The sequence below is a fragment of the Ips typographus genome, linkage group LG14 (genome assembly GCF_016097725.1).
Source record: "Ips typographus isolate SLU linkage group LG14, UJ_Ityp_2.0, whole genome shotgun sequence".
NCBI lineage: Eukaryota > Metazoa > Arthropoda > Insecta > Coleoptera > Curculionidae > Ips > Ips typographus.
The window spans coordinates 6690424-6702134 of record NC_138435.1 but is presented as its reverse complement, the minus strand read 5'-3'; the positions used below and the strand labels follow the sequence as shown (position 1 = coordinate 6702134).

Here is an 11711-nt window from a genome sequence, read left to right as displayed (position 1 = left end):
AAAAATCTGGTAAGTTGCATTTATAACCTCATTCAATGTCTCTATCCAACTTAATTATTTTGTAGCTAAGTTCTTTAAGAAAACGCTGGTTTTGCTTGCAAATATTTAATGAGGACGACCGAATCACCTATCTCAAGCCTCTTCATAACACTTCAAACGATTTAAAGTGATGAAAACAGTGGACAATGAAACCTGCCAGATCCATAGCAAAGATAAGTTGCTTTCCTATACAGGGACCACAAAAGAGGGCAAATACTTCCTTCAAAAGTGATGCGATTTAGTGACCTACGTGATTGCTAGTTTTATTGTATTTTTCTGTTTTGTAGTGTTGTCAACACACCATAGTGTTTAAGTGGTTTTATATTGCATCATGTTAATAAAAAGGCATTTTTTTATAACTGATTATCAATGATTTTTCCCTAGTTCTACAGGTTAAGGTAAGTACTGATATTTAATTAGCTTTAATAGTTAACTTGAACATCATTCACCTACAAGGATACTTGTAAAATGTCTACCTATCAAAAATAGTATAGTTGCAAGTAATGTGTAACTCGAGTTCACATTTGATTGGTAAAGGTAATTATGTCCTGTGAAATGGTGTATTGAATTAGAAGCAAGTTGTATCTTTTTAGAGACTTTCAATCACTAAATTCCACCTACGTTTGCTAATTTGGAACTCCACTATTATCCAAACAAACATTAGGTTAGTAAGACAAAGTTGTTTTTAGCATAGCTTGTATGGTGAAAAGTTCACCCACTCACACTCAATATGTGGAATAATCACTGTTTATGTGGTAAGACCAGTTTTCTTTGCTACCTATTGTACCTAAGCTTTTCACTTGAAGAAAATGTATACTGTACCTTGAACTGTGAATAAATAATTAACACAAACATTCAGTGTACAAAGTTTTATTTGGAACAACTTCATGGACGATAGACCATGAAGTTAAGCACATTGAAGCTAAATCACATCACTTTTGAAGGAAATATTTGGCCCCTTTGTTGTTGTCCCTGTACCGTAGGAAACTTATCTTCAAAGATCTGGCTTCATTGTCCACTGTTTTCATCACTTTAAATCGTGTGAAGTGTTATGAAGAGGCTTGAGATAGGTGATTCGGTCGTCCTCATTAAATATTTGCAAGCAAAACCAGTGTTTTCTTAAAGAACTTTGCTACAAAGTAAATAAGTTGAGTAGAGACATTGAATGATGTTATAAATTTATAAATGCAACTCACCAGATTTTTGGGCTGTGGCCTGTGGCTACTAATAAAATATTTTTATCACGATTTATTTTTATTTTCTTTGCATTATGTGGGTAGTAACTCAACATTATTACTAAATAAACTTGTTTTGAATTGTTTTGATTACATAATGACTGACGGAGATTTGTTATAATTTTGAAACGTTGGTAGCACGGCCGGATATAAGTTTTCCTTAACGACCGCTTGGCGCGAGATTTAAAATTTCCGAATTTTAAAGCTGTTTTGCGTCTTAATGGTCGAATCTACAGTATTGAAAAAATTACAAGTTGATAGCCGAAAATGTGCTCTACAACTTTTATCTAAAGCGTTTTTCCATTAAATGAACGGTACAGGGGCAAAAAAATCAAAACCGTTTTCCCATGTTAATCTCCTATGTCCAGGGTGATCTTGGACACCTGGTATATAAAATTATTTGATTTTGATTTTTTTGCCCCTGTACCGTTCATTTAATGGAAAAACGCTTTAGATAAAAGTTGTAGAGCACATTTTCGGCTATCAACTTGTAATTTTTTCAATACCGTAGATTTGACCATTAAGACGAAAAACGGATCTAAAATTCGGAAATTTTAAATCTCGCGCCAAGCGGTTGTCAAGGAAAGTTTATATCCGGTCGAGCTACCAACCTTTCAAAATCATAACAAATCGCTGTCAGTCATTCTGTAATCAAAACATTCAAAACAAGTTTATTTAGTAATAATTTTGAATTACTACCCACATAATGCGAAGAAAATACAAATAAATCGTGATAAAAACACTTTCCAAAAAGCCACAGTCCAAAAATCTGGTAAGTTGCGTTCATAACCTCATTCAATGTCTCTACTCAACTTATTTACTTTGTAGCAAAATTCTTTAAGAAAACACTGGTTTTGCTTGCAAATATTTAATGAGGATGACCGAATCACCTATCTCAAGCCTCTTCATAACACTACCAAACGATTTAAAGTGATAAAAACAATGGACTAGGAAGGCCTGCAGATGTTTGAAGATAAGTTGCTTTACTATACAGGGACCACAAAAGAGGGTAAATACTTCCCTCAAAAGTGGTGCAATTTAGTGACCTATGTGACTGATAGTTTTATTGTATCCTCCTGTTTTGTAGTGTTATCAACACACCATAGTGTTTAAGTGGTTTTACATTGTATGATGTTAATAAAAAGGCATTTTTTATAACTGATTGTCAATGTTTTTTCCCTAGCTCTACAGGGTAAGGTAAGTACTGATATTTAATTAGCTCCATTAGTTAACTTGAACATCATTCATCTACAAGGATATTTGTAAAATGTCTACTAACCAAAAATAGTTTATTTGCAAGTAATGTGTAACTCGAGTTCACATTTGATTAGTAAAGGTATGTCCTGTGAAATGGTGTATTGAATTAGAAGCAAATTGTTTCTCTTTAGACACTTTCAATCACTACATTTCACCTACCTTTGCTAATTTGGAACTCCACTATTATCCAAACAAACATTAGGTTAGTAAGACAAAGTTGTTTTTAGCATAGCTTGTATGGTGAAAGGTTCACCCACTCACGCTCAATCTGTGGAACAATCACTGTTTATGTGGTAAGACCAGTTTTCTTTGCCACCTATTGTACCTAAGCTTTTCACTTGAAGAAAATGTATACTACCTTACCAATTGAACTGTAAATAAATAATTAATACAAACGTTCAGTGTACAAAGTTTTATTTGGAACAATTGAGTGTGTGGAAAAAAAACACAATTATAATGTTAATACCTAAACCTGGAATAGAACAGCTCATGTAGATGGCTCAATTGAAAAGTTGGTTTTTTGACAATACCTACCGATATACAAAAACTTTTGTCACCTGACTGATAATTTGACTGTGTAAGTCCATATTCTGTTCCTAGAAGGGGTTTCTCAGAGGTTTTATAGCCAGTTTAAGATTATTGACATTTCACAGTCATATCAAATTTTGAGATTTAAGTCAGATATCATCACTGAATCATTTTAAGTTTTAGTTGCAACACTAATGAAGACCCTCGCTGATGATAGTCCATGAAGTTAAGCACATTATTCACACCATGAAGTTAAGCACTAAATCACACCACTTTTGAAGGAAGTATTTGGCCTCTTTGTTGTTGTCTCTGTACAGTAGGAAACTTATCTTCAAAGATCTGGCTTCATTGTCCACTGTTTTCATCACTTTAAATCGTTTGGTAGTGTTATGAAGAGGCTTGAGATAGGTGATTCGATCGTCCTCATTAAATATTTGCAAGCAAAACCAGTGTTTTCTTAAAGAATTTTGCTACAAAGTAAATAAGTTGAGTAGAGACATGGAATGAGGTTATAAACGCAACTTACCAGATTTTTGGGCTGTGGCTTCTGATAAAGTGTTTTTATCACGATTTATTTGTATTTTCTTCGCATTATGTGGGTAGTAACTCAAAATTATTACTAAATAAACTTGTTTTGAATGTTTTGATTACAGAATGACTGACAGCGATTTGTTATGATTTTGAAACGTTGGTAGCCCGACCGGATATAAACTTTCCTTAACGACCGCTTGGCGGGAGATTTAAAATTTCCGAATTTTAGATCCGTTTTTCGTCTTAATGGTCAAATCTACGGTATTGAAAAAATTACGAGGTGATAGCCGAAAATGTGCTCTACAACTTTTATCTAAAGCGTTTTTCCATTAAATGAACCGTACAGCCGCAAAAAAATCAAAACCGTTTTCCCATGTTAATCTCCTATGTCCAGGGTGCTCTTGGACACCTGGTATATATATATACGTATTTTTTTACCAAATTATTAAGCAATAAAATGCGCAACTTTGTCTCTATTTAACTAAAGCTCTATCAGCTATTGTTTCTGAGATAGCAATGCTAATGCCTCGAATTTGTAACACCCTGTATATGTATATATCTCTTATTTATTTCCTAATAATAAAAAGGGCTATCGACCCTTTGGTTTTTCTGACCGTGATATAATACAATTATATTGGTATCAGATATTTGTATAATATGGGTAAAAGAAAATACTTAGTTTCACGTTCTATCTATTATTTACAGTACCTATACAAAAATTAACTTAAAAATTAGTCCTTTTTTTGGTAAAATGTTCCACCAGTGTATAAGGGGGAAAGGCGTAGCGAGATAGTGTAGTTGTCAAGAGTCCTATTATGCATGATTTATCAATTCTTTTACTTTAATATATGTAGGCACCCAAACATTTTTTCTTAATTGTATTAAACAAACAGAAATAGAGGCTGTATTGCAGTATGTGGCAGACACCCTGTATATTGTGGTTATTAGTGTTACATAGCGCAGAAATCACAGTCTAGTTTGTTTTATTATCAGGAAGCCGGATCAACATTGGCGCGAGACGAAATGTTGACGGATCTGATTGGAATAAGTAATAAAGCAAAAATAAAGGAAGTGTTTATTTTGAAAGACAGTACGAGTATGGAGTTTATTAAAGAAATAGGTAATGGAATAAAAAATACAGTAAATTGGAGGGGCCCCCGTATACTAGTAATAAAAGGAGTTAAGAAAGTAATAGATATGGACGAAAAAAGAATTATTTTAAATGATTTCCATTTACTTTCCACTAGTGCTCACGCAGGTATAAACAGGATGATAAACAACATTAAGAGATATTATTTCTGGTCGGGTTTAGACATAGACGTTAATAACTTTGTTAAAAAGTGCGACAAATGTCAAAAACAGAAATATTCTGATCACTATATCAGAGAACCTATGGTAGTTAATTCTACTGCCAATTTTTCATTTCAGAAGGTGTATTTGGACATTGTAGGACCATTACCAACCGATTCAGACGGGTTCAATTACATCCTCACACTCCAATGTGAACTTACTAAATTTGTTGAGGCATATCCTTTAAAAAACAAGGATTCTGTGTCTGTGGCAAGATCTTTTGTGGAAAACTTTATCTTACGATACGGGATTCCACAGGAGATTGCTACTGATAGGGGATCGGAATTTATATCTTCCACCGTAAAGGAAATATGCACACTTTTAAATATAAAACAGATTAATTCTACAGCTTATCATCACGAAAGTATCGGGGCATTAGAAAATTCGCACAAAGTATTAGGTGCGTACTTAAGAATTCAAACCGAAAATTTAAATGACACATGGAGTACATGGGTTCCCTATTGGTGTTTTTCATATAACACAACGGTCCACACTGAAACAAAATACACACCTTTCGAACTAATTTTTGGCAGAGAGTGTAAAATTCCCAATAATTTGACTAATATTGTAGAGCCTATTTATAATTTTGAAAGTTACCCTCTTGAGCTAAAATATCGATTACAAAGAGCTCACGAGGACGCCAAAAACAACTTAATACATTCGAAATTAAAGCGAAAAGAGATATATGATAAACGAGTCAACCCTATCGAGTATAAGCCAGGGGATATGATTTTACTTATAAACGAGGACGGTAATAAATTAATGACGCCTTGCTTTCTGGGTCCGTACATCGTTGTTAAGGAAGACACTCCAAATGTAGTGGTCTTGAAAGATAATAAGGAACATGTAGTTCACAAAAATAGAACTAAGTTATATATTCAATAGGACGTTATAATATTATGAGTAAGTTAGATAAGGGGCCTCTTTTCTCTCTAACTATCTTTTTCTATATATAAAGTTTTTTTTATATATACTTATTTTAGTTTATACTTTCAAAGTTTAATAAAAATTGTAGTTAAATTGGATTATTAGGTGTATATTTAAGTATTTTTAAAACATGATTAGGACAGAATAAACTAGGTTATCGAAGTAAAGAGTTGTCTTACTATTCGGAAATCCTGACTAGAGGAGGCGGACTAAATATAAAAGGATTACAGTATGCCATTGTCTAAACTGCTTGAAAAGGTACTTAGTAACAGAATCAGCAAATTTATTGAAACTCACAAGCTTTTCTCTGAATGTCAGTTTGGATTTCGAAATGAATAATCTACGACTATGACTATCAATAAACTTGTGGAATTAGTTAATACCAGTTTCGACGCTGGGGACTGCTTTGTGATCTAACGAAAGCCTTTGACTACGTATTATCTAACCTTCTTGCTTTACAGTTAAAACATTAGAAATTCTCTTCAGGGAGCGTCAATTTGATACGTTCTTATTTGACTGACCGGTCACAGCTCGTGAGCTTTGATTAGCAACAATTGATTAGGTTACAGCGCACTCCGTGTCACATGATCATTCTGTTGCAAAATGGAATTATATTATGTTGACTAGGGTAATTTGACCTAAAGAAGCATTGCTGAGATATTGTGCTGAAGGCACTCGTTATAAAAACATAATTTCTGAAACAGCACTGTAATCAGAAAACAAGTTGAATTAAAATTGTTAAAATAGATTATGACACCCATTAGACAAATAAAAGTGACGGTGGAAACCAAAAACCAATACGTCGGATCTAAAAAATATAATTTTGCAATGTTGTAGAGGAAGAAGCAACATTTCATTGAACTTCGAATTGCTCAACTATGTCTAAATTTCGGTCTTCTCAAATAACCGAAATAACCATGGTGAGGCCCGAAGAACGAAAGATGACGCAATAACTTATATAATTTTATTATCCTAACAATTTCAGCTACGTGATTAAAAAGCATGAAAAAAAAGAAAAAGAATGTCCTGTCATAAAACGAGCTAAATCGTAAACTACACTTTCTTTAAATAAAGGTAACAGCTAAACTCAGGTATCAGTTAGCTAGCTTTATGCGTTCAGTTTGCGTGTTGTTTCAAAAGTTTGATAATTAACGCTTTTTGTTTTAGTTATTGTTTTTGTAGTGTTCATTGTGGTGTTCATTTGCGATAAGATACATATATTTAATTTTCTCTTTTTGCATTAATTCTTTACTCTTTAACTGCAGAAATTGTGGTTTTTACTGGCAAGCTTATGCGAAGCTAGTGTATTTGTATCATGTTCTCTCTTATGTCACAAACAAAAATTCAAAACTTCCGGTTATACCTATCTGTATCCATTTCTGAGATATTTACCATTTTATGTAAAATAAAAATAAAATATACACTTGCAGTACCTAACCTAACTAACTACCTAAGCTAACCTAAATTTTAACCCACTACCGAACTATTAGCATTAGTATTAAAAGTAAACAAATAAAAAAATACTATTTCGTACTAATTATATTATAAATAATTTTTAAACATCTTCCATTTAAATTTAATCATAAATAAAATCCATTGGAAAACAACGAAGAATTATACATTTTAAAATTTTGACGCTCTCTAGCTTGGAAACCGTAGCACTAACCAATCAACTTTTATACGTCAATAGAAAGCTTATTTCGTTGGCTATTCATTGACATACAAAAGTTTATACAAAGTGTTGCAAATAACCTAGTTATTGACAATTGTAAGAAAAGATGCACCAAAAAAGACATAAAAAATGAGTCAACTTTGACGCCCTCTAGCGGCCAAACCGTTCAACCTATTAACCCAATAGCTGTTGTGCCACATCTGGTGACATCTGTACTCAACTCTATGAGCTAGAATGTTCAAATGGCCTCCCAAAATCAAGGAACAGCACCATTGATATCGCATCATTCAGTAAACAGCGACATGATTGGTGAGGTTTTGTTTATCAAAAAAAAATCTTTCGTTACTAGATTGTTAACTCTTTAAAAAGTCGGCAACATCGCGGAGGTTCACCCGCAATGAGTTTAAGTTTTTAAGTTTCTAAGTGCAGTCTGCGAGAGAATGGGAAGACTCGCACAACAGTTGATTTCTTTCTGGTTTAAAACCGTTATTAAATTTTAAGATTATTAGTTGTGGAATGGACTTTTCCACCAGTTTAATTAATACAGTCCACTTGAAAAAGGAAAATGGTCTTTAGCGGCGAATAGCGGATGGTCTTTAGAGGCGAAGAAGACGAAACGCCTTTGGAAGATTACAGTCTTTGATTAGAAGGTCGTCAAGCCGCGGCGATAACCTTGAAGGGTGGAATTTAAAACCTGGAGACCTGGATTTCCAGCAGCGGCTGGTATATTGAAATGTGACGACGATCACCACTGGTTACAGTAAGCAGACCAAAAAGGAAAATCTACCAGATAGAACAGTAAGTCTTGAATTTGGCTCAATTTGATAACACTTACTTACATTAACTTAAATCGACGAAGCCTTATAAAAATAAATACATTTTAATTATAAAATCAAGACAAAATGACGGACGTTAGATACCATTTTAATCGTTTGCAATTTAAAATAAAGCTAGTTTTAAACCACCTTTAACTCGTTTCAAAGAATGTGTTGAGTTGTTTGATCCCTTCCAAGTTGATAATAGTGCTTTTATGCAATTAGATAGCCGTTTAGCACGCACTCAACCATTGTGTGATGAGTTTAGGGAGTACCAGGAATTGTTAATTGACACCGAAAATGATGAATTGGCATTATCAGCTGATAATATTAGTCAAGACAAACAAGAAAGATATCAATAATAATATATAATAAAATATATATATATATTTAATATATATAATTTGAAGATTTATTTGATGAAAGAAGTGCGCGTGCTTTACTGATATTGTCAAATCATCATAAAATAGAGCCAATTGATAACATCTCCCTACCGGAATCACATAGTTCCCAGCGACATGTTACGGGGTTTTCAATAAAATTACCAGACATTAATAATAATTCATAAGTTGGAATTTCGAGAGGCATTTTATTCAATAATTGATCAAAACTCATCAATGGATGAATTGCACAAGTTTTATTATTTAAAAGCACATCTTGAAAGTGATGCATTTAAAATGTTAGAGTCGATTAAAACTACAAATAACGATAATTATAGTATTGCCTTAAACATGTTAAAACACATATTCGAAAATAATAGACTAATTATTTTTAATTTTGTCAATGGTTTATTTGAAGCGCCTTCAGTAGTCAAAGAATCACACACTGAATTGCGTACCTTATTTGATTTATTTCATAAAAATGTTTAAGGTTTAAAAGCATTAAATCAACCCACAGATCAGTGGTCAGTGTTACTTGTTTATTTAATGGTTACAAAACTTGACCACCACAACTCGTAAGGATTGGGAATCTAAAAAATTTAATACTGATCTACCCTCTTTTGAGGACTTGCTCAATTTTGTTAAAGAGAATGTGAGTTATTAGAGAATCTTGAAACTGTGAGTACAAAAAGCAATAAAAATCAAAATAAAACTTACAATAATAGAAATTTTAATCAAAACTTCAACAAATCGTACTCATTACTAACAAATAGCAATAACATATTTTTTTTTTACTGTAGATCAAGTCATTCAATATTTAAATGCAATTCATTTTTAAAATTTGATCCTAATAAAAGAAAGCACGAAGCGGTAAGGCTGAAACTGTATCTAAACTGTTTGAATCCAAAATATGCATTTGAAAATTGTAGAATATGTGCTGCAGCAAGAGAAATAAACGCAGGCCGAGCGGCTCGAGCAGACGAGAGAAGGGCGCACATAAACATTGCGAATAATCACGACCCGGTTGAAGATAGAAACAGTATTCAACGCAACGATGACCTTGGCCGCATTCGTTTTCGCGCTCCATGGAGCGAGCAGAGCTTTTTTGACGTAACGATGACGTAATTTGGGAAAACCATAATTTGACCAATTGTCAAATTACGTCATTGTGACGTCAAAAACGCTCTGCTCGCTCCATGGAGCGCGAAAACGAATGCGGCCCTTGTCTCGCCTCAAACTACGTTAATATGTCGGGCTAATCAATATGCGCTGTTGTTTACTGCTTCTGTTTTCATCCTAAATAAAGGATTACAGTTTAAGGCGACTGTTTTACTAGATCAAGGCTCACAATCAAATTTCATATCTGGGAGCTTTTATAATCAAATTGATTTTCATAAAAAAAAAACTTAATTATTCTGTTTCGGGTGTTGGAAGTAATAACTTTTTGCAAGGTAGATATAAAACTAGGTGTACATTAAAATCACGCATCGGGAGTTTCCAAACAGAAGCAAATTGTTTAGTTTACCGAAAATTACTGAAGCGATGCCGATAAGATCATTTGATTCAAGTTGCATTTCGATACCGGAGCATGTAAATCTAGCCGATCCTGACTTTAACATCAGTAAAGATATTGACATGTTATGTGGTGTAAGTATTTTTTATGACATTTTGCTAACCAATCAAATTAAATTGGGCAAATTGGGCAATTTAGCAAATTAGGCTGGCTAATAGGAGGTGACATTAATATTTCCATTTGTAAAAGTGAAGTGCTTATCACGTGACAATGAAGTAAATGAAAATCTTACCAAAGTTTGGGCAATCGAAGAATGTGATGTAAAGAATGTGGTTGATAATTTTGCAGAATCCCATTTTTAAAATAATTACTAGAGAAATTCTCAAGGACGGTTGGTAGTTAGAATTCCTTTTAAACATAATGCTCAACTATGTAATTCAAAAGATATGGCCTTAAAAAGATATTATTCTTTAGAAAATCGTCTTTCAAAATGTTCTAAGTTAAGAAATGAGTACAATAGCTTTATGGAGGAGTATGAAAGATTAGGTCATATGACTTTTTTGAGTGCAAATTTAGATGAATTAGGTGATGGTAGCTGTGGTAATGCTTATTCTGTGAGCCACCACGCAGTAATTGGTGAAGATAGTTTAACAATCCGTTTAAGAGTAGTTTCTAACGGATCTGGTATCACTGATAATAATTTGTCATTAAATGACACTCAAGTGGTAGGACCCACCATTCACAAATATGTCTTAAACGCAGACATATCAAAAATGTACAGACAAGTTTTGATTAATAAGTCTGATAGAAAATATCAAAGAATATTTTGGCGTAGCGACCCCACAGATGTTCTTAAGTGTTACGAAATGAATGTGATCACCTATGGATTGGCATCCTCTCCATTCTTAGCCATTAGGTGTCTCTACCAACTCACATTAGAAGATACGCGCTCTTTAGCAAGCAACGAAATACAAAACTGTTGTTACATAGATGATATGTTAACTGGATCACACTCAAAGGAGGAATTGTTAAAGATTCAAAACGAGGTCAGTGAGATTTTGTCTAATTCAGGATTTGATTTACAAAAGTATCTTTCAAATCGATCAGAATTATTAGAGAATTTTAATGTAAACAGAGAGGCCAGTATTTTAGTGCTTGGTGAAGCTGAAAATAACAAGACTTTAGGCATTTAGTGGAAACCTCAAAGTGATAAAATTCAGTACAACATTAGGAAATTTAGTTTATTTGAATCTGTGACAAAACGATTGAGTTTGTCAATAACTAGCCAGATTTTAGATATTTTAGGTCTTTTAGGGCCAATAAGAATTGGAGCTAAAATTATTTTGCAGTTGCTATGGAAAGAAAAACTGTCTTGGGATGAGGAAATGTCAGAATCATTACTAGAAAAATGGATTTTATTTACAATATCAGACATTGTTTCAAGAGTATTCAGGCAAGTTATTA

At 33.3% G+C, this 11711-nt stretch overlaps 1 protein-coding gene across 1 annotated transcript; it reads left to right on the top strand.

Annotated features, from left to right (window-relative positions):
- The first annotated feature begins 10771 nt into the window (after positions 1-10771).
- LOC145737495 (uncharacterized) lies at positions 10772-11440 on the top strand. The gene has a single exon (XM_081992199.1). It carries the CDS (start codon positions 10772-10774, stop codon positions 11438-11440), a length of 669 nt encoding a protein of 222 aa, XP_081848325.1.
- The last annotated feature ends 271 nt before the right edge of the window (positions 11441-11711 follow it).